The sequence below is a fragment of the Scyliorhinus canicula genome, chromosome 4 (genome assembly GCF_902713615.1).
Source record: "Scyliorhinus canicula chromosome 4, sScyCan1.1, whole genome shotgun sequence".
In the NCBI taxonomy this organism is placed as follows: domain Eukaryota; kingdom Metazoa; phylum Chordata; class Chondrichthyes; order Carcharhiniformes; family Scyliorhinidae; genus Scyliorhinus; species Scyliorhinus canicula.
The window spans coordinates 202,021,179-202,045,388 of NC_052149.1; the positions used below are offsets into that span (position 1 = coordinate 202,021,179).

The 24,210-nt window shown below is 41.5% G+C and overlaps 1 protein-coding gene across 1 annotated transcript in view; it reads left to right on the top strand.

The window, feature by feature from the left end:
* The window catches only part of LOC119965321 (voltage-dependent anion-selective channel protein 1-like), a 42,486-nt gene extending 18,546 nt beyond the window's left edge, over positions 1-23,940 (top strand). Inside the window, exons 2-9 of the mRNA XM_038795909.1 lie at positions 2,927-2,998; positions 3,507-3,556; positions 5,946-6,098; positions 6,180-6,232; positions 6,789-7,016; positions 13,993-14,143; positions 14,305-14,362; positions 20,147-23,940. Coding sequence (XP_038651837.1) covers positions 2,932-2,998; positions 3,507-3,556; positions 5,946-6,098; positions 6,180-6,232; positions 6,789-7,016; positions 13,993-14,143; positions 14,305-14,362; positions 20,147-20,238 — 852 coding nt within the window. The 5' untranslated portion in view covers positions 2,927-2,931 and the 3' untranslated portion in view covers positions 20,239-23,940. The remainder of the gene's footprint in view (positions 1-2,926; positions 2,999-3,506; positions 3,557-5,945; positions 6,099-6,179; positions 6,233-6,788; positions 7,017-13,992; positions 14,144-14,304; positions 14,363-20,146) is intronic.
* Positions 23,941-24,210: the final 270 nt, after the last annotated feature.

Genomic DNA, 24,210 nt, shown 5'->3' on the forward strand with positions numbered 1-24,210 from the left:
AATTTGCATCAGATCAACTTGATAAACGTGTTTGTGTGTGGGAGGAGGAAGGATGTTAATTGAAACCAAGGTCGGCTTTTGGAGGAATGCCTCCATAGGTGAACAGCATTTTAGCACTTTTGCCAAGTCTCACTCGAGAAGAATGGCAAACTGAGTGATGGACTGGGTGGCTGCTAGTGCCTATGGGTCCATACTCCAATGTAGGTTTCCACTGCTTTCAAGAAAGAAGTAAAGGAAGAAAAGAATTCAGATCTGTTTGAAATTCCTACTTTTTTGGAGTTTTAGTGACAACTTTGTTGATGCTGTACTGGATACAATGTGGATAAAGTCAATTACATCTGACTTTGGGTTGGTGCCTAGAAAATAATCTGACACAACTACAAAAGTATGGGTGTAAAATGTTTATCAACTATGTACAAGAAGAAAGGTGAGAAATTACCATCAGCCCATCAAGCCACCTTGTTCTCCAATCCAATACTGTTCACAAACCTGGTATGGCCGAGCAATGCTATTTCCTGAAAGGCAAACAAACAACTTTTCTAAAAACTTGCAACCCCAATACAGGATTCTCCGGCGGCGGGATTCCCCGTTGTGCCAGCAGCGCTCCCACTCCTGCGGGTTTCCCGCCGGTGTGGGGGGGGGGGGGGAGCACGATGGGAAATCCCAGTGGCAGGTGGTGGGAGAGTCCCGCTGCCGGTGAGGGCGCGCGCCCAGGAAAAGGCGGCTGCGGATCGGAGAATCCCGCCCCTGATATTTTGTTTCCAGCATTGAAGCTGTCACGAAAGTTCAGAGATTGTGGCTGTCACGTTTTGTCACGATTACAACTGAGCAGCAAATTTCCCACAATAAGTGGAATTCCTCTTTCAGAAAGTTGAAGAGGCTGCAGTGACTCTCAATTCAGCATATCTCTCAACAGTTTACAGAAAGTAATTAACCTTTGCTAGCTACCTAAATTTCTTGTATCATTTTATAGTTATCATCTCTCGTACTGTTGCATTTTCAAGAAAACTATTTATTCCCTCATAATTTTAGAAATTACACTCATTTCCTCTTAAATAGAGTTAGCGATTTTGGTTGGAGGTAATCCTGAAGGTCTGACTATGATGATAGCTAACTGAGTGACTACTGCAAATGTTACTGCAGTTACCATTTAAAGATTGGGTCCCCTAAAGTTGAGGAATGCAATTGCTTCTAGTTTTGTACAAACAGATGTTGAGTGACGATCAGGGGTCAATTTTTTTTTGGGGGAGGGCTTTGCTTCTCTTGAGAAGTTACGGAGGGCCACTTTTCGGTTTTCAGGTGCTTCTTTTCACTTGCGCTAATTCTTTAATAGATGATGCAGTAATGATGCAACACTAAATAAAATCAACACAAACACACAAGGTAAAGTTTCCTTCTTCGAGTAGATAAGACAGCACAAATGCGATGATGGCTTCTGTCCGTCTTGTGAGATTAGATTGCGCCCGGGTGCATGTCACTTCTGTATTGAAGACCGTTTGTTATACCTATAAGAGGCCAATTTGTGAGTGGCAGTCCCTTCTGCAGCTGGCACAGCTGATTAAAATGTGTTTGTTCATTTATTAAAAATCTGCCAGGCTCCCTTTCCCAAATCAAAATTCGAACTATTTGGCACAAAGTAACTTATTGGGAATGAGTCTCACACCTGCAGCCCTGCAATGCGTTTTAAAAATTAGTTGAAAGCAGTCAGCACTTTACAGCATTCTTTGGTTTTATTCTGTCTATTTCAAGTTTCTTTCTGCTCGGCACTTAAACACATCAGTATACTGACTTCAATGGTCCAACTGTGCAACACTGGGAATACATACACAGTAATTCTGCAGCACTAAGCTTGCCGTCAAATAATGAATTATTTAATTCCATAAAATTCACATTTCAGTGATTTTCTTTTTCCAAGCGAATGCAACACTTTGTATGATGACCCATGCTTTAACGAGACATAGATTGGAACCCTTTCGCACAGAAGCACTCTAGTTACATCAAAGACACATACCACTTTAGTGATGGTTAACTCACTAATTGTAATCCCCCAATACCTGTTGCATAGACACAAAGTCTGTACACAAATATGGAAACAGTCAGAGGTTTGGCTGTCTGAAATCTCTGTAATAAAAGTCCACAGCCTGAAATATAATCCGATGACAACACTTATTTTTAATAAAACATTATTTTGAATTCAATAGTGAATTTTATCTCCAAATTGAAAGGCTGAGCATTGGACAATACGTTTGCCCCTGCCTAGACAAATACAAATATGACAGCTTAGGAAGAGTGTATTTAGCAGGTGTCCCAGGTTCCCTACAGATTACTACAGATATTTGGTTGATGTATGGGGTATATTGAAGCACAATTGGAAGAAATTGTCAATATCTTCAATAATTATTGCCTTGCCATTAAACTTAAAAAGCCACAACATCAGTAAAGCTTTAATTTCCCAGATATGACAGCGTCTGTCACACTGATTGGCACACGAGAACAACAGTCAGAAACTGGCAACTAAAGTGTATTTTTAAAAATAACTAATCCAAACTTCTCAACACGAAGTTTTCGCAGATTGGTGAGGTTTCAGCTGGTGTGTTTTCATCACATATGCACAAAGCTCGAAAATTTCAGCCAGACAGTTACTACAGTTTTTTTTTGCTGCAGCAAGACCGAGAGACCAGACACACAGATTCCCCAGACATATCCAATTCTTTGGAGAGCAGAATCAACCCAGTGTTTCAAGGTAGATTAACACGAAGTCCATGTTTTCATCCCCACTCGATTTCTCGCTCCCCCATTATCAATAGATTCTGGACAGCAAATTTAGATTGTGATTATCAACTTTTTATAACTGACGTAACAATATCTGATTGTTAAGCACAATAGTCACCAAACTGAGTGTCACTGCTGTGTCTTCCTTTTCCAGATAAAATGGCAATTCCACCAACTTATGCAGATCTTGGTAAAGCAGCTAGGGATGTTTTTACCAAAGGATATGGTAAGGAATTCAATATCTATCAGTATGGTTCAGTTTTTTGACAGGAACTGACTGCAGCAGCTGCTTGTTCCAAAAGTTTGTGTGTGGATTATTACACCATGTAAAGCGTGTTGTCCTGGGCACTTTGCTATGTGCCATTGCTAAATTCAGTTGCATAATGAGATGCAGTGTACTGTAATTGATTTTTGGCATCACCATTGAAGGGGAGAGGGAAATGGTTAGAGGATCACTGTCATTGTGTGAAACAGCTTTGTACACTGAAATCCAGTTTCCTTAATTGAGTCAAATACACATGTGTGAAGTTTGATATGGCTACATTGCAAACTGAAGTTTTTCTGTACTAAGCTGTTTAATGAAACACTTAAATATGTCATATTGTGCTTAATTACATATCTAGTTAATGCATTGAAACTTTGATTTTCCTTCATTGATGAATGTTCTGTAAGTAATGTACCTGCACAATTAGTGAAAACTGGGCATCTTAAATTTATCTTTGATCTCTTGATAGGATTTGGTTTCATAAAGCTTGACCTGAAAACTAAGTCAGAAAATGGACTAGTAAGTACCACAGCAAGAAAAGTAGCTGGTAACCTTATTCCATTGTGTCCCATTCTATCGAATCATCTTGCTGGTAGCCATTTACCTTTCAGATCTGTGCAAAGTCAGTCAGTAGAATATTGTATTTCTCTCAGAACTGTGCATTGTTGTTTTGATTTGCATAATACAATGAATCTGGTTATTCGACGCATTCGCTTATTGAGGTGAACAAGAGGATAAATTTCATGGTGGTGGAGCCATCTATATGTTTTAATACTTATGTTTAATTGTGATTAAAAGCTAATTTCAAAGAGGTGGAAGTTATGCTGAACTTGTGGGAAACTGGTTAGACTGAAACTGGTTAGACTGAATCTGGAGTACTGTTTTTAGTTCTGGACACTAGAACTCAGGAGGGATAAATTGCATTTGGAGGAGCAGTGCAGATGCCGCAGAATAATACGAGGGCTCTAAGGGTTAAATTATGAGGACAGGTTGCATAAACTCTGCTCGTATTCCCTTGAGCAGTGATTCCCAAACTTTATTTATCCTTTCGAGACTGCGGACCTGAATGTAGTTTTTGTATTTTACTCCTTATTACTATCCACATATTGAACAAAATGTACAAACTATAACACAGAACCAATGCCATAATAGTAGTACATGCCATTAATATGATGAATGAGGCTATTTGTTTTAGCATAGGCTTATAATGCTCTATGCTATGATATATTCTGAGTGGTAAATTGTTTCAAAACTACCAAAACTATTTGATTTAACTTGAATTTATGTAGTGCCTTAAACACAATGCAATGTCTTCATAGGAGCGTTATTACACAAAGCCTTAATTGGCCTGGAGACAGTGGCAGTCGTGAGTTCCCTCTATTCGCAAAAAACATTGGTCTAGTTCTTTCAGTGGAATCAGTGGCAAAAGTTGACATTAATTGGGAAGACCTGACAATCTATAGAACGCTCCCACCCCACCCCAACTCATTGGCCTCCTTATCTCATCCATAACCATAATCTACTCACAAGCCCTAATATGACAGCCATTGAACAATCGGCAAGTCTCCCCAACTCAGCAAACTGACTCTTCAAATCAGCTGTGTAAACAAAGTCAAGCGTATGTAAAATGATTAGGCAGTTGGATTGCAGTTAAGGGCTCATAAAACTCCCCAAGTAAACAAACAGACTTGAGAGCTGCTATCTTGACAGATGTCTAAACTGAATATATAAAAGCAATGGGAAAAGCTTAAACAAATGGACATTTATTATAGTACTGTAAAATATACTCTACCTTTATCCAATTCATGAACTTTTAAAATTCATCTGAAAACCTTTCCATGTTTATAATGTTGATCATTTAGTTGACAGATTGCAGTTGGTAGAGGTAACCATCTGTTTAATGGCTCGTTTCATCTTTGAATACAGTACTTGTGATGTTCTTCACTTTCTGGATGAGGATGGCTTCGAAGTGTGTCTCACAAAGAACATCAAGCTATGTTTTGAACAAAGCTGATTTATTAACACGACAACTAAATAGATTTGAATTGCTTACTGAAATATAAATACTACAAATAAACTAAGACTATGATTCTATCTATAGAGTTTCTGAAAACACGATTCCTCTATCCCGCCTAATCACCTATTCCCAGAATCAAGGGTATTAAGTGATCCACGTGTATGCTCTTGTTCCCCATCTAGTGGTTGTATGCATTTACATTAAATTGTTAACCCTTCATTTACCTTACAATATACATATTGTCACAGTACTGTCATTACTCACTTTGATAAAGACAGATACAACTTGTGCTACAAAAGGAGACAAAACCATTTTACTTACCGTCTACATTCTTCCCGCCTCCAACCTATGATTCAAGCCTCTGTGCAGCTGGTGTAAAACCTGACAGCTGTTAGTGTGCCCCCATCCCCAACTAATGTTCAATGGTTTCTGGCCGAGCCCTTTTCCATGCTTCACAAAGTGGAAATGGAGGCCGCCTCACTGAGCGACCATTTTCTTTTGCCATCCCCCTTCCATGTGGGCCTCTTTTGGGACTGCAAAATCTGGTCCCTAATGTCAGAATAGTTGCAGTGTAGATAAAATGAGAGCAGTATATGAGTTAGATTAAAGCAGAGAGCGTCTGTGAAAGTGAGTGGAGGAGGTTTGAGAGAGTGAACGGTAGAGAGTTGGTGCAGTCTCGATGGACCAAAAGCCCTCATTCTGCTATGTAGGGATTCTATAAGAGAGCACCCGAGTGGAGGCAGTGCGAGAGAATCCACTTTTCGACAGTTTCCTCTGCATAGCCCCAAAGATGTCTCAAATAGCACAGTTGACAAGTCTTGCGTTAACACTTGTGTCAGTTCTGCAAATGGAGTTCTTCTCTGCCTTTTAAATAATTGTTTCCTGTTGTAGGAATTCACAAGTGCTGGTGCTGCTAACATAGATACTGGAAAGGTCACTGGCAGTCTGGAAACAAGATTCAAGTGGGCAGATTATGGACTGACATTAGCAGAAAGATGGAATACCGAAAATACTTTGGGAACTGAAATTACCATTGAAGATCAGGTAACTAAGTGAAAATGGTAAACATTAATCTTATTTCGCCTTTTCAAGCCAAAATGCAAACAGCACTTCTTTTCTGTTTAGCTTCTGAAAGGTCTGAAGATTGGATTTGATTCTTCATTTTCACCTAATACTGGGTGAGTAAAAAAAGAAAAAGCCCAAAAAAATGGACAAGTACCTTTTTCTAAACTTATAGTAGTAGCTTCACTTCTTTCAACATAACATAACGTTCATGAATCTAGTGCATTCAGCTCTTTAAAAAACATGTTCTTTTCCTCATTTTCTAATGGAAACATGGTTAGATAGTATGCTTTATAACTAGCAAATCAGAGGTATATAAGTAATTTGAGCTAATTCTTCAATTTCCCCCTTTTGTGAGGAAGGACCTGGCCTGAGTGGTGCACCTTTCCACAACAGCATTCTGGTATGAGCCCCACGCCCTATAACTTTGCAGTACATGTTCTGAGTTTCGAATACCCCGCTAAGTATTTTATGTATTTAAAATTATTGGCCTAATAGAAACAAAAATAAAATTAACCTTTCTTTAAAAAAAAAAGGCGAGGGAAAGATTAACAGGAACTTTTTTAATTGTTTAATTTAGAAAGCAGAAATATAATTGAATAAGTAGTATTTTGGAATGTAACAGGATAAGTTTTAATTGCTTTTGCTTTGTTCTTATTTTTCTAACACCAGAAAGAAAAGTGGAAAAATCAAGACTGGTTACAAGAGAGAACACATCAACTTGGGACTTGATGTTGACTTTGACATTGCGGGGGCTGCTATACGTGGGTCCGTTGTGCTTGGTTTGGATGGATGGTTAGCAGGATATCAAATGACCTATGAAACTGCAAAATCTAGAGTGTCCCAGAGTAACTTTGCTGTTGGTTACAAGACCGAGGAATTCCAGCTCCATACAAATGTGTAGGTATACACTCAATACATTCTTAAAGATAGGCGATATATGTTAGAATGAGCTGACTTACAGAAAATGCATCTTTTGGTAAGTTTCCAAATTCTACCGATGTATGTAGCTTTTGATACATTACCATACTTTAATCCAATGTTGAGTTGGTAAATGGAGAGTAGCTTTGGTATCCACCTCTATAACATTGCCCACATCGAGACTTCCATGAAAAGGGGAGCAAAAATACAAAAGTTTCTTTCAATTTAACGGCGTTTTTGTATATAGACAATTGGGTGGATGAAGGAAAAACTTAAATTTTCACATTGCCTTTTACGAGCTCAGGATGTCCTAAAGTGCATTAAACTAATGCAAAAAAAAAAGCAAAAAAAACCATTGAAGAATGGTCACTGGTGTAACTTTGACATAATTTATCTGGATTTTCATAAGGTCTCGGATGAGGTGTCCCGTAATAGCCTAGTGAATAGGGACGCAATCAATTTGGATGAGGAAAGATGGGAGTATCAATACCAGCATAGATAAGTGGGGCTGAATGGCCTACTTCTGTGCTGAATATCCTGTATGAAATGCAGTAGCCAGCAAGGTTCGATAAAATAATAGAGATAATGACCAAATAATCAAATTCGTGATACAAAAGGTAAATATTGTGGATGCTGGAAATACAAATTAAAAACAAAGAATACTGGATATTCTCAGCTCTGGTGGCATCTGGATTGTGATGCAGAATTATCTTTTCAGGTCATTGACCTGTGTGCTGCCAGACCTACTGAGGACTTTCTGCTTTAATCTAATTAATGTTTATTTTTTTATATATAAATTTAGAGTGCCCAATTTATTTTTTCCAATTAAGGGCCAATTTAGCGTGGCCAATCCACCTACCCTGCACAACTTTTGGGTTGTAGGGGCGAAACTCACGCAAGCACGGGGAGAATGTGCAAACTCCACATGGACAGTGACCCAGAGCTGGGATTGAACCTGGTACCTCGGTGCCGTGAGGCAGCAGTGCTATCCACTGCGCCACCATGCTGCCCTAATTAATGTTTATTGATGAATATATTTTGGTCAGGGTAGAAAACTCCCCTGTTCCACTTTAGATAATGTTGTGCAAGCACTTACATCTATGCAAATAGGGCCTTGATTTCACCTCATTGGGATGCTAGCAGTTCTCAGTGCCAGCCTAGATCTGGGACAAGCGCTCTTTTTTTTTTCCTTATTGGGATGCAAATATTGCTGGCAGGTCAGAATTTATTGCTGATCCCTATTTTCTCACCTACAATTGAGTGGCTTACTTCCACATCAGTGGACAATTGATCCCCACATTGATGGTGGGTATGAAGCCACAGATAATTCAGACCAGATATCAATTGCAGGTTTCTTCGTGCTGAAGGGCATTATTGAATAGGGTGGGGTTTTTCAACACTCTGGTAGCTTTGCAACCATTATTAACTCATTACTTGAATTAGAATTGCACTTGTTGCAGTGATGAGATTTGAGCCCATGTCTCCGGATTACTAGTTCAGTCTCTAGATTATTAGTCCAATAATGTTGCCAGATACTACCCTGGAACCATAGCTGACACTTTTATGGTGTTCTTTTTGTCTTTAACTTAACTAATAGGATAAACAGTGTGTGAAATTGTATGCGGCAAACTAAAAGAGTATTTATTTAAAAAAAGTGAAACTTAATCCTCAGAGGGAATGTTACCTTCAATCCTTTTACCTTCAAAACTGTTAACAAAGGATAATGACTAAGATTCTTCTTTATGATTTTGATGGGGAAAAAGAGCAGAATCACAGTCCCTGAAATATTGGTTTCAAAACTCCAGAATTCAACTTAATAAACACAGGATATGACTTGGTCAGTCAACATAAAAAAGTGCCCCTGATGGTTGTGCCATTATACATCCAAAACTAAATTCCTTTATTGCTGTACAGCACTCTGATATCTCTTGGTTGAGAAAGGCAGGTTACTTTTCTTCACTATGAATGTGTGCTTGGCTCCAGTCATTTTTTTTCAATCCGTTGTCAACAGGAAAACTGTTTTTTCACCTGTTAAACAAAAGCTCACCTGATGGCCAGATTGGTAAACTCACGATCTCATGTGGAATCTTCATCATACTGATCAAGAAGATGCTGCATGTGGATCTGTGGTCATCTATTTTTATGATTTTTAAGCAGTGAATGCAATTTCAGCTTCTGCACACTGATCGATGCAGCATACATGAACACATGCTATTAAAGGCTCATTCTTCACAAACATTGGTCTGGTATACCTCTATTATGTTTGTGGACAAAAATCACTTCAGTATAAATGATAACATTGTCCATTTCCATGCACATTTTGACTGCCACTATTTCTAGCTATTCACTCTTTTTAAAAAATATATTTTAATTCTCCTTTTTCACATTTTCTCCCGAATTTACTCCCACCAACAATAAACAATAATCAGCAGCAGATATGTCAATCCCCATAACATTAACAAAGATCCCATCCTCCCACCAACCCCCAAACAATAGCCCGCATGTTTACATCAACAAATGACAAAAAGGAATCAGGGTTTTCCCATAGACATCCTTAATATACACAGCCTTCCACCCACCCCCTCATACCCAACTAATGTTCAATGTTATCCAGTTCCTGAAAGTGCACAATAAATAATGCCCATGACTTGTAGAACTCCTCCGTCCTTCCCCTCAGTTCAAACTTAAACTTCTCGAGGATCAAGGGCACAGGGTGGAGAGGCTGCTTTCTATCCCAGCAGGATCTGCCTTCGGGCAATCAACGAGGCGAAGGCTACGATATCTGCCTCCGCACCCGTTTCCAACCCTGGCTGGTCCGACACCCCGAATATGGCCTCCCGGGGACCATGGTCCAGTTTCACGTGCACCACCTTAGAAATAACCCCAAAAACCTCCTTCCAGTACTCCCCTAGCTTTGGACAGGACCAAACATATGAACGTGATTAGTGCCCCCCCCCCCCCCCCCCCCCCCCCGGCAACGTTCACTCACATCTTCTACTCCTTCAAAGAATCGGCTCATCCTCGCCCTCGTGAGGTGCACTCTGTATACCACCTTCAGCTGTATCAGCTCCAACCTCGCACATGAGGTGGAGGTGTTTACTCTCTGGAGAACCTCACACCAGACCCCCTCCTCTACAACCTCTCCCAACTCTGCCTCCCACTTTGCTTTGATCCCTTCCAGTGGTGCCTTATCCTCTTCCAAAATAGCTCCGTACACCGCTGACACTACCCCCTTTTCCAGTCCCCTTGTCGTCAGCACCACCTCCAGCAATGTGGAGGCCGGTTCCTCCAGGAAGCTTTGTATCTCCTTCCTGGCAAAATCTCAAACCTGCATGTATCTAAACATTTCTCCCTGCTCCAGCCCATACTTTGCTTCCAGCTCCCTCAATCCTGCAAACCGACCCCTAAGAAACAAATCTTTTAGTGTCTTAATCCCTTTCTCTTCCCATTTCTGGAAACTTTCATCCCACTTCCCTGGCTCGAATCAGTGGTTCCCCCGAATCGGCATTTTCCTTGACCCTGCCCCCAACCCGAAGTGTTGGCGGAACTGCCCCCAAATTTTCAATGAAGCTATTACTACTGGACTCCCTGAGTATTTCCCCGGAGCTATCGGGAGCGACGCTGTTGCTTGTGCTTTCAGTCCCGACCCCTTGCACAAACTCGCCTCCATTCTGACCCACTGGGAGTCAACCCCTCTGAACCAGCTCTGCACCTTCTCCACATTCGTCGTCCAGTAGTAGTACATCAGGTTCGGGAGACCCAAACCACCTGCCTGCCTTCCCCTCTGTAGCAGCATCTTTCTCACTCTGGCCACCTTCCCTCTGCATATGAACGAGGTAATCCTTCTCTCAATCTCCCTGAAAAAAGCCTTTGGGAGGAAAATCGGTAGGCATTGAAAAATAAACAGAAATCGCGGCAACACATTCATTTTAACTGCCTGTACCCGACCCGCCAGTGACAGAGGGAGACCATCCCACCTCGCCAGATCGGCTTTCACTCTCCCCACCAAACTAGTGATGTTGTACCTGCAAAGCCTCCCCCACTCCTGGGCAACCTGCACTCCCAGATACCTAAAGTGGGTCCCTGCCCTACGGAATGGCAGCCTCCCCACCCCTACCCCACCCTTCGGCCGAGACACCACAAAATATTCACTCTTGCCCAGGTTCAGCTTGTACCCCGAGAAAGACCCAAATACTCGCAGTAGCTCCAATATTCCTCCTATCGATTCCGACACATACAGCAGCAAGTCGTCGGCATATAATGAAAATTGAAATGAAAATCGCTTATTGTCACGAGTAGGCTTCAATGAAGTTACTGTGAAAAGCCCCTAGTCGCCACATTCCGGCGTCTGTCCGGGGAGGCTGGTACGGGAATCGAACCGTGCTGCTGGCCTGCTTGGTCTGCTTTAAAAGCCAGCGATTTAGCTCAGTGAGCTAAAGGACACCCTATGCTCTATACACCCCCCCCCCCCCCCGAACTTCTTAATGCGATGGCCAACGGCTCAATCGCAAGTGCAAACAGCAGGGGGGGGGCTTCGGACATCCCTGCCTCGTCCCACAGTGGAGAGAAGTATCTCGAGCTGATATTGTTTGTGCGGACACTCTCCTTCGGCTCCTTATATATTAGCTTTACCCAGTTCACAAATCTTGGTCCAATCCCAAACCGCTCCAGAACTGCCAGCAGGTACCCCTATTCCACCCGGTCAAACGCCTTCTTAGCGTCCAATGCCATAACCACCACTGTTTCCTTCCCTTCCGCCGGTGCCATAACGACGTTCAAAACCCTCCTAATGTTCGAAAACAGCTGCCTCCCTATCACAAACCCCGTCTGATCCTCACCTATGACCTTTGGGAGGCACTCCTCCAGCTTACCCGCCAGTACCTTTGCCAATACTTTTGCGTCCACATTCAGAAGTGATATGGGCCTATACGACCCACACTCCGTCGGATCCTTATCTTCTTTTAGCAACAGTGAAATCGATGCCTGCCCCAAGGTTTGTGGCAGCACCCCCTTCCCTATCGCATCTTCAAACATCCTCACCATCAGGGGTGCCAATTATTCTTGAATTTTTTATAATATTCCACCGGAAACCCATCCGGCCCTGCCACCTTCCCTGCCCTCATCCTCCCAATCGCATCCTTTATCTCCTGCTCCACTATTGCTCCTTCTAATGTAGCCCTGTCCCCCTCCCCTAACCTCGGGTACTCCAACCCATCCAGAAATTCCTGCATCTCACGGTCTCTCCCGGGTGGCTCTGACCTGTACAACCTCTCATAAAATTCCTCAAAAACCTTGTTAATCAGCTCCGGAGCCACCACCAACTTCCCTGCCCTATCCCTCACCTGAAGAATTTTCCTTGCCGCTGCCACCCTCCGGAGCAGACCTGCTAACATAGCCTTATCTCCATGTTCATAAACTGCACCCCTTGCTCGTCTCAGTTGGCACACCGCCTTCCTGGTGGACAGTCAGTTGAAGCTCGCCTGTAGTTCCTTCCTCTTTTCCAGCTTCGTTGGGTCCCCATCTTCTGCATAACTCCTATCTACCTCCAACATCTCATCTATTACCCTCTGCCGCTCCACCCTCTCCTCTTTGTCCACCCTGGCCGTAAACAAAATTACCTCACCCCTCACCACCGCCTTTAGAGCCTCCCAGACAACTGCCTTCGACACCTCACCCGTACAGTTGAAACCTACATATTCCTTAATTACCTTTTCAATTTTCTCACAGAACACTTGGTTCCCCAAAAGCCCTACATCCAGTTTCCACCCGGCCTCTGCGCTGCCCCCTTCTCCATTACCATATACACCAAATGCGGAGCGTGATCTGCCACTGCAATTGCCGAGTATTCAAACCCCTTGATCCCAGCCAGCAAAGCCTTTCGCACCACAAAAAAGTCGATCCGCGAGTATACCTTATGGACTACTGAGAAAAATGAGTACTCCCGTTCCCTTGGGTGCAGGAACCTCCAAGGGTCCACACCTCCCATTAGCCCAGCCAGCGCCTTCGCCCCTCCCCTGATGGGACCAGCGAGCGCGGCCGTTATCTGTCCAACCTTGGCTCCTGCACCAAGTTCCAGTCTCCCCCCACACCACAATCAGCTCATGTGTGTCCAAGTCGGGAATGGCCCCAAACACCTTCTTCGTGAATCCCACATCGTCCCAATTGGGACCGTATACACTTAACGGCGCCACTAATCTCACCTCCAGCGCCCCTGTCACAATCTAGCTATTCACTCTTGACCATTCCCTTCTCACTGCTCCCCTCTGTCATCTCGTATTTGCTGTCTTTCCTTCTCACTCTTGGATATTTTGCCCATCTAATTCTTACAGCAACCTATGTTTAATATATTTAATTCAATGTGATGGTCTAATAGTTGGGGGTAGGGCGCAAGTGGATGGGTGGTAGTAAATGAATTAAGCCATGAGGCCAGCCATGATCAGTAGCAAATGATAACAGCTGAATTGTTCTACAAATGAGTGAGTTTGATTGCTGTAGGAAGCTTTCAGCCCATGAGATCCAGTATGTATAAACTATAATCAGAGTAGATTTAGTATTTTGGGCTTCTGCAAAGTGTCCTCAAAGATTTGTTCAGGAATTGGGTATCTGATAGTTCAGTATTTTTCCTGTTGCTTTACTTAATCAGGCCTTATGAGTATCGCATTTATATTTTTCTCTAGAGTGAGGACTGTATTCAGGGAGAGAAAGAGGGTTAGTAGGGCCCCAGCCTCTTCAATTTTTTTCCTCGGGGCTGGGTTACAGAATGGCATCAGTAGAGGCCAGTAAGTAATTGCAGTGGTTGTAATAGCATACAATTAAGTGGCCAAAAGTGGGATCGATAAATAATTGGAGAAGAAAATGTAAGATTGGTTATTAATCCTTGCATTCGTTGGTGTTTGTGTCAAAATGGTGATATTAGTGTCTTCCTCCTGAATGATGTGCATCTTCCTTATTATAGAAATGATGGTACAGAATTTGGTGGTTCCATTTATCAAAAGGTCAGTGAAAATCTCGAAATTGGCATCAACTTGGCTTGGACAGCTGGGAATAGCAATACCCGATTTGGTATTGCAGCAAAATACATGATTGATGATGCAGCAACATGCTCGGTGAGTATGTACTGGATAACTTGTTCATAGTTAGATAATATGGGTGGAGGGGAGCACAATTAAATGCAATCCAGGGTGCATATTCATGCAAATGAAATAATACAAATACTTTAATTTTAGGAGAACTGTTATAAGGAGTTTGTTCTTTTTATCTTTAACAGATTAAAGTGAACAATTCAAGTCTGATTGGACTTGGATACACTCAAATCCTGAGACCAGGTGAGCCACATTTGATCTTAAATAAATGTAGTCTTGTTCATTTCACAAGTATTCTAAAGCAATATTGAGGATGCGAAATAGGACGTTACAGTATATTTTGCTCTTACCAGAAAAAAAGCAAATTACTGTGGATAATGGAATCTGAAACCGAAGAGAAAATGCTGGAAAATCTCAGCAGATCTGGCAGCATCTGTAAGGAGAGTCCAGATGACCCCAGCACCGTGAGGCAGCAGTGCTAACTTTGACAAAGGGTCGTCTGGACTCGAAACGTTAGCTCTTTTCTCTCCCTACAGATGCTGCCAGACCTGCTGAGATATTCCAGCATTTTCTCTTTGCTCTGACCAGAAAGTGCTTCCCTTTCTAGGTTTTTCTAATGTGTTTTTCCCCCCATCTCCTCCCTTGTCCTGAATTCACTCGTAGAGCATTCCACAAGTCTTGGCATCCCTTTGGTGCTCCTGATTCTTCATGTGTGAGTTTGCACCTTGCGTGTTACCTTGGAGATCTTGCTGAAACCTTTGCTTAGTTGCCATTCATCAACACTGTGTGTTAATAGCCTTGCCTACTTTGATGTCCAGTGACTCTGATGCCACTTTGTCATCATTGCCACCAATCTGAGCCAGCAGTGCAAACTTGGGATGGATCTGAGGTTCACTGGTCTTATTTGGTTCACTACCACACAAATGCAGTTACATCCACTTGGCCATTGGGGAAACTGATTACATTTTTGCATTTTAAAATAATTATCATCTTCATGGCCTAATAAGGATACTACAGTACTTGGATCAGATCATGGTAATCAAAATTAGGAGACCTTGGGTATGATTGTTAATTTAGTTAAGTAGGGAATCAAGTGGAGTTGAGTAATAGGTTTGAGTGCCCCGGTCCAGGGAAGGGAAAACATCAATTAGCACTCCATTTTTGATTGATAGCCGGTGAGTTCATTATGTGTGGACTGCAAAATAATCCACTGATGCTTACTATTATATGTTTAAAACTTGACGGTCTGATGTAGTATTGGTGGGCTAAGAAAAGTGCCTTCAGAAAAGGGGGAAATGGGAGAACTGAAGTGAGAATATTATGTTGATTAATGTTAAAATAAGTTGGGTGAGTGTGCAGTTTACACAGAAACATAATAGAAAATATAAGCTGGAGGAGGCTATTCATTATGATCCTGGCTGATCATCAAGTTCAATACCCTAAGCCAGCTCCTCCAGACTGCAATATCCCTGGATTCCGTTAGCCCCAAGAGCTATATCTAATTCCTCCTTGAAACACTGGGCGACACGGTGGTGTAGTTGTTAGCACTGCTGCCTCACGGCGCTGAGGACCCGGGCTCGATCCCGGCCCCAGGTCAGTGTCTGTGTGGAGTTTGCACATTATCCCTGTGTCTTCATGGGTCTTAACCGCCACAACTCAAAGATATGCAGGGTAGATGGACTGACAACGCTAAATTGCCCTTTGGAATAAAAATGAATTGGGTACTTTTTTTTTCTTAAATTTAGAGTATCCAATTAATTTGTTTCCACGTAAGAGACAATTTAGCGTGGCCAATCCACCTACCCTGTACATTTGAATTGAGCACTTCAAAAAAATTTTTTAAAAATTCTTCCTAGAAATTACACATGTTTTGGTCTCAACTACTTTCTGTGGTAGTGAATTCCACAGATTCACCACTCTCTGGGGGAAGAAACTTCTCCTCACCTCAGTCTTAATAGATTTAACCCTTATCCCAAAACTGACCCCCTAATTCTGGAATCCCCAACCATCGGGAACATTCTTTCTGAATCAACCCTGTCTAATCCTGTTAGAATTTTGTAAATTTCTATGAGTTCCCCCACTTCACTCTTCTAAACTCCATTGAATATAATCCTAACCAATTTAGTCTCTCCTCACATTACACTCCCGCTATCCCAGGAATCAAGCTGGTAAATCTTCGCTGCATTCCCTCCATAACAAGAACATCCTTCCTCAGATAAGGGCCGGGATTCTCCCCTACCCGGCAGGGTGGGGTGTCCCGGCGTACCGGAGTGGCGAGAACCACTCCGGCATCGGGTCTCCCCAAAGGTGCGGTTTTCTCCGCACCTTTAGGGGCTAGGCCCATGCCGGAGTGCCTCCCGCTCCGCCGACTGACACGAACGGCCTTTGGCGCCCTGCCGACCAACGCGAACGGCTGGCCGAAACGCCTTCGCCGGCCAGCGTGAGTCCACGCATACGCCGGAGCGTCAGCGGCTGCTGACGTCACCCCGGCGCATGCGTGGTGGAGGGGGTATCTTCTGCCTCCGCCGTGGTGGAGGCTGTGGCGGCGGCGGAAGAAAAAGAGTGCCACAGACCCGCTCGCCGATCGGTGAGCCCCGATCGCGGGCCAGGCCACCGTGGCGGCATCCCCCGGGGTCAGATCGCCCCCCCCCCCCCCCCCCCCCCCCCAAAGGACCCCGGGGCCCGCCCGCGCCGCCGGCACCAGAGGTGGTTTAAAACCACGCTGGCGGGAGAGGTCTGACAGCGGCGGGACTTCGACCCATCGCAGGCCGCAGAATCGCCGCGGTGGGCCCGCCGACCGGCACGGCGTGATTCCCGCCCCCGCTGATTCCCGGGTGGCGGAGAATTCCGGCCATGGCGGGAGCGGGGTTGACGCCGGCGCCGGGCGATTCTCCGACCCTGCAGGGGGTCGGCGAATTCTGCCCCAGGACACCAAAACTGCACAGAATGCTCCAGATGTTACATCACCAATGCCCTATATAATTGCAATAAAACATCCCTATTCCTATATTCAAATCCACTCGCAATGAAGCCCAACATACCATTTGCCTTCTTTACTGCCTGCTGTACCTGCATGCTTACTTTGAGTGACTGATGCAAAAGGACACCAAGGTCTCGCAGAGTATCCACCCCTCTCAATTTACACCCATTCAAATAATAATCTGCCTTCCTATTTTTGCTACCAAAGTGGATAACCACCTTTATTCACAGTATGCTGCATCTTCCATGCATATTCTCACTCACAGACTGTCCAAATAGTGCTGAAGCACATCTGCATCTTCTTCACAGCTCACCCTCCAACCCAACTTTGTATCATCTGCAAATTTGGAGATAATACATTTAGTTCCATCATCCAAATGATTAATATATAATGTGAACAGTTGGGGTCTTAGCACAGATCTCTGCGGTACCCCACTAGTCACTGCCAATCGGAAAGGGACCCATTTATTCCAATTTTTTACTTCCTGTCTACTAACCAGCTCATCCATCTTAAGACACTACCCACAATCCAATGCTCTTTAACTTTACATAATAATCTGCTTTGTGAGACCTCGCGAAAGTCTAAGTAAACCACATCCGCCGGTTCTCCCTGTCCAACTCTACTAGTTACATCTTCAAAGAATTCCAGTAGATTTGTCAAGCATGATTTCCCTTTTATACATCCATGTGAGCTTTTCTGATTGTACCTCTGCTTTCCAAATGCTGAGCGATGGAATCCTTGATAACGGACTCTTGCAACTTCCCTATAATCGTTCTTGGGCTCACTGGTCTATAGTTCCCTGTTTCACTCCACCTCCCTCTTTGAATAGCGGGGTGACATTAGCTACCTTCCAATCTGTAGGAACCATTCCGGAGGCTGGCCACCAATGGATCTACTATTTCTCGGGCCACTCCTTAAGTACTCTGGGATGAGACTAATCCACCTTCAATCCCATTAATTTCCACCAAAACATTTCTTTACTAATACTAATATCCTTCAGTTCCTCACTGAAATTAGTGTTTCTCAGAACTTTCGGTACATTATAAGATCGAAGCAAAGTATGAATTTAGTTCCTCAGGCATTTTTTTTAAATTCCCCGTTTCTAACTGTAGGGGGCCTTCATTAGTTTTTAATCAATCTTTTTCTCTTTACATGCATGTAGATACATTTACAGTCAATTTTTATGTTTCCCGCTTGCTCACTTTCAAATTGTATTTTCTCTTCTTACTAAATCCCTTGGAATTTTAACATGTTCCCAATCCTCAGGTCTATTGCTTTTTCTGTCTAATTTCTATGCCCCTTTGAATCCAATACTATCTCTAATTTTCCTTGTAAGTCATGGTTTGGCCACAGTTCCCTTCCTATTCTTGTGTCAAATAGGAATAAACACCTTTTGGAGTTCACCTATTTGCTCCATGAATGCCTGCCATTGCCTGTCCGCTGTCCTTCCTTGGAGTAATGTTTCCCAGTCTATCATAGCCAGCTCATGCCTCACACCATCATAGTTACCTTTATTGAGGTACAGGACCCTGACCTCAGAATCAACTACCTCACTATTCATCTTGACAAAGAGTTCTATCATATTATGGCCACTCATCCCCAAGGATTTCTCTCACAACTAGATTGCCAACTAATCCTTTCTTATTGCACAACATGCAGTCCATGTGGCCTGTTCCCTTGTTGGTTCCTCAAGGTATTGGTCCAGAAAACCATCCTGCATACACTCTAGAAATTCCTCCTCTATTGTACTGTGGCTAATTTGATTCATCCAAGCTATGTGCAGACTGAAGTCACCCATAATCACAGATGTTCCTTTGTCACATGCTTCTCTGTATTCCTGTCTAATGCTTTCCCAACATTACCAATCGCAGATTGATGGTCTGTATACCACCCCAGCAAATGTTTTATGCCCCTTGGGTGTTTCTAATAGTTTAAAATGGTATTGGATGTCACTGAATGTAAGTATACATCAAGATGATAAAATGCTGTGGAATACAATAAATTTATCCTCGGACCATTGAATCATATATAAAATATAACTAATGAGTTATACTAATGTAGATTGCAATGTAGATTGTGAAGTTATTTGTTTGGATCACCTTTAATGTTCAGAGAGAAATTCCAGAGTTTGCTCTTTTTGCACATTCACTTCAATTGTTAGATTAAATAAGTTTGGGAATTTCCTTGGTGGTGCAAATTGTATGTGGCCGATTGAAAGTTTGGGATTGATAAGCTAGGTAGCCTTTTTCTATTGTTAGTGTTCATGACTATGGCTCTCCTTAAAAGTTTAGCTCCTACATTTGACTTTTACTCAGCATTGATTAAAATGGTCACCTTGTCTATCTGGAAATTTCCACTGATGGTGCTCATCCTTCTCAGTTTGTTGATAAGTACATGTAAATGATGTTAGTCACTTTTACTTTAGAATGACTAAAAATGGCTCGAGTGTGATTGCCCATTAGTTGAGACCAATTTCACCTGAATTATCCATGACATTTTAACAGATCTTCACCGTGATCATTTTATTTAAAGGGCCAAATTCAATTTAACAATCGGGAGGAGCTAAACTCTAAGGACATAGTAATGACGAGGGTTAAATAATACCACCCCTTCAAAAAAAACTTGCCTGTTCTTTTCAAGAATACATAGTTCTGGGCAGAAACATTGCACAAGGGTACTTTTACCCAATATGTTTTGTCCGATCCAGGACTATTCTATGCAAACAGCAAAAATGTTTCACTTTGGAGGTGGGCAGAGGTCACAATTTTCATACATTGTACTCTTGAATGTTGGAGCTAAGTTGTTATTTATAAAAAGTTGTAAAGGCACAGCAGTAATATTGTAATATACCTGGGATTAAAGCAATTCTCAATTTCATAAGTAAAACTAGCTGATTTCAACCCCATTCTCATTATCTTTCGATACATTTTGTATTGGTCATTTTGTGAATGTGCCCATTTGGATAAAACTTGCTATTCATCCCTTCCGCTGCTTCGATGAGAGCGATATGCAATCAGTACTATATGACGCATCATTTTTCTCCTTAGGTGTTAAGATAAACCTTTCAGCACTGCTGGATGGCAAGAATATTAATGCTGGTGGACATAAACTTGGTCTTGGATTCGAATTTGAAGCATAATCCCAGAAATGGGGGAAACCTACAATCAGTAAATTCCAAATATTTTCCAGTGTAGCGACCCGAAGAACCTGCTGTTCAATTTTTTGTTGAGCCATGTGTCCAAACAATGTTGTAAAATCAAATTGTGTTCTCCAGATATGATCCCTTGAAGAACAGAATGCATTGTCAAAACATGTCATTATGACTATTTATTGTATCCCTTAGACACTTGAAATTCACTTGTACATGTCTTTTTTTCCCTGGTGAAGACTGGTTGTATGTGGCGTAAAAGCAAATTACACACTTTATTACTGTTGGTTGAAATAATGGTTCCCTGACCCATGCACCAGCTGAGACGGTTGATGCGACACAGCCATTTGGAGAGATTTGTATGTTTCCAGCTGGTATTTGTGATGGTTGGGCTTAATAGAAAGTTTTAAAAAAACACACACACATACACACACACAAAAGAAATTTAGTGTACAGTCTTTTTGAAAATTTGCCTGTTGTGCAGTTCTTAGCTCGAAATAAATATTGTCTTCCATGTTCTGGGCCTGAAGTTAAAGGAAATTATGTAGCCTAATTTGACCAGTTTTATCAGCCCTGAATAGAGACATATTTAACATTACTTTGTGGTCGTCTTGCTGAAGTCGACAAAAAAAACACTACGATAGTTGACGTTCAGTATACAAGGATATGGTGGAGGACCCATCTACAGGTATCAGCCATATTAGTTTAGCTTGAATATGCCTTTTAATTTCCTGGGTCTTTTAAACAGCTCAAAATTCCTCACTCCTGGAAAGTGGAGTGGGCAGCACAGTCCTCCGCTCCCCAGTCTACGCTGAGTATACAGGTGCCATCTTGGGCACTTGCCAGGGTGGGGAGAAGGTAAAGCAGGAATAGAAACACTATTCAGTCAGTCAGTGATAAGTGAGAGACAGTGGCACATCAATTTATTGCTGTGCTAATCAACCTCTTTTCCAAGGGACGATATTGATTATATCTGAATTTGGGGGGGGGGATATTTCTGACTGTCCAAAGGGCTTGTGTCAAGGTTTTTAGAGGCCAAGACTTTGGAAATTCCCAATATGGAAACTCTTAGCCTCGCCCCATCTGATTTCAGAAGCCATGGTTGGAATGACAGAAACAGTTTGATGCAGGAGGAGTGCTGCATACAGATTCAGCTTGCATCTTGCATCACAGGATAATTGTCAGAAGAATTTTGGTCCTCGTATATCTTTTGGTTAAATTGGCTTCCATACTCCAAAAAAACACAAGTCAGTGTAATCTAGTGTTATCATTAGATTAAGTTATCTGATGCTTTATTTGTAATTCAAATATTTACAATATCTGTATGCAATTAATTTTTTAACGGACATGAAAATGTGAAACAAATTAATTCACATACATGTAAATTTGCGTTGCATTTTAGCAGAAGCCGTGCTTTTAAAAAGAGGTACTTTTTAAAACAATGTCTTACTTTTGTTGCCTTCATCATTACTGCAACATATGTGCTGATCACTCCAATAGACTACGTTTCTCCCCCTTCCTGCCACCCCTCATACAGGTGTGCACTTCTACAATTTACCAACTTTTCTTCTGTTACATCTTCATTCGCTTTAGTATTGATATCTTTGAATTCATTATTTGGCATCTGCAAAGAGGTATTATATATGCCAAAATAGTTTTTGTACATAGCTGACCTAAACTATTTGAAAACATTTCACTTGTTTTGCAAGTTAAGGCTGTCATGGATAGTTCCAAAATAATTTTCTTTGGAATGGGCAAGTTAAATTCTAAATTTGTTTTGATGTGCGTCAACTTAATTTCTTTCTTGCAGCATTCAAAAGCTCTCAGAATTCTCATAGTAAAACCACTTAAAGGAATGCAGTCTTTGTATGGAAAACATTTGAGTTACTGCACCATTGCTATTGTAATGTATAATGTAGAGAGCATGAAATACAGGTTGTTTTCCTAAAGTCTTATCTTTTCCTTTTCTATTGGTGTAATTGTTATAATTTTTCAGGCTTTGCATTTCTGCAGTGGTGTAAAACCCAAAAGTATATCAAAATTGAACTAAATTAAAATTGTTTAGCTGACACTTTGAAGTGCAGACAGTGTGATACTGAACATCTTTTCTCCTCAGTAAGTAAAGACAATTCTTCATAAGGTACCTGATGATAGATTAAATATTTCAATTGATTTGCATATTTAGCTTATTGTATAATCTTTTCATGAACAAATTAATGACCTATAACCATACTTTAGTTTCAGATGTGTCTGTGTACAGTCTCCTAGTGTAGCTTTCCTACTGAGCAGTTGTGAAGAATTCCAAATAACGTAAAAAAAGCAAGATGATGGAGTTGTAAGAAATCTGAAATAAAATAGAAAATGCTGCAAGTACTCACCAGTTTAAATAACATCTGTAAAAAGAGGACAATCGTGTTAATGCTAGAGATATATGATCGCTTGACAAAACCAGTTCATATGTTGTTTGACCTGTTAAGTGTTTTCAGCATTTTCTGCTTTTACTCAAAATACCAAAAAAATCCTATTTAAAATAACATGGGTATAAATATAGAATTTTATTAATTGGAAAGAAAATGTCACTTTTGAACATTTTGGTGAGCTTTCCGGAGATCATAATGTACACGCTTATTCCTTTCAACAATTAGGCTGTTTGATATTTGGGCTTGACCTAAAATCCAATAATTGTCCCAAAAGGTGACTTTTTATGTTTTTTCTCAAAAATCCTTAAATACAAACTCCTGAACGTATTGTTTTCTTACTTGTCATGTATGATTCATGGCAAGTAGTATATGCACCTCCCTTTTGTAAAATTACAGTTTCAGTTCATTTCCCACAATTGTATTAAGCAGATAGTTTTTCACTTGTAACTTCCAAACTTTTCTCTCAATACCTTGTTTATTTTTGTTCCTGAAAAGCACCATGGCTTGTCGCCCATTTCAACATTTTTCAAACCTAAAATTCTGTTTTAAAAAGGTGCCATCAGACAATCTACAATGTCACCAAAGAAAACCTCCCATGATGTTTTATTTGTTTTCTGTTCCTGCCTTCACAGGTTTCCAAGCAAAGTCATACAGCATTGTACCTTGGCACACCCTTTATCATTATTTCGGTATTTTACCCGTACATCTTAATTCTTGTTCCTTAAAGCCTACCTAATGAGTCAGAGTATAGCTGCACTTCAGTGACAGGCGTAAACCTGATTGGATCTGCAAGTAGATGAAGTTCTCTATTCATATTTACCTTGTTCTGACTTGTTTAGTTTATTGCACATCAATTTTGCAACAAAACAAATTTTTATGGTGAATTGTATATTACAGTACAGTGTTCTACCCAACACTGTTGTGTTTACTTTCTGTGGGAGTTATGCAGTGTTTGACCATGGTACCTCTGGAACCTCTGCATAAATATTGGCTCCTCTGTCAATACCAGTTGCGGACCACTCAAAATCTGCTCTTGTCATGCAATTAATTGTGTAAAAGCATGAGCAATACACTACAGGATATAGCTGAATTGTCAGCTTCTATATGTATTTCATCACTGTTCCGGCAATTGCAGTATTTGAGGAAAGGTTTTCATTCTAATGCAAAAATACAACTAAAAGTTGTAATGGGAGTGTTATCTTTGTTACAATTTCTCATGCACAACTGCTAACGTATTGAAAATACAATAAATTTTCTTTTGTGTGCAATTGAACTGCTTCCTTCTCCCCAAAATACTTTTCTTCCTTCCCTTCTATTGAACCCTTGATTTACATGTGTGTTTGTGTTAACCTAGAGAGTGAGCTTCACCAAGTATTTCACCATAATATGCATTTGTTCACAAGGGATCTAGGCAGTGATTTGGAGCAAGAAATTCAGGCTTTGTCCCTTGACCAAATAGTTCTGCCGTACTTCAAGCAGGGTAAACTTGATGACTCAGTATCATATCCAGGGGCTACATTTAGTCTCTATCAAAACAAACAAT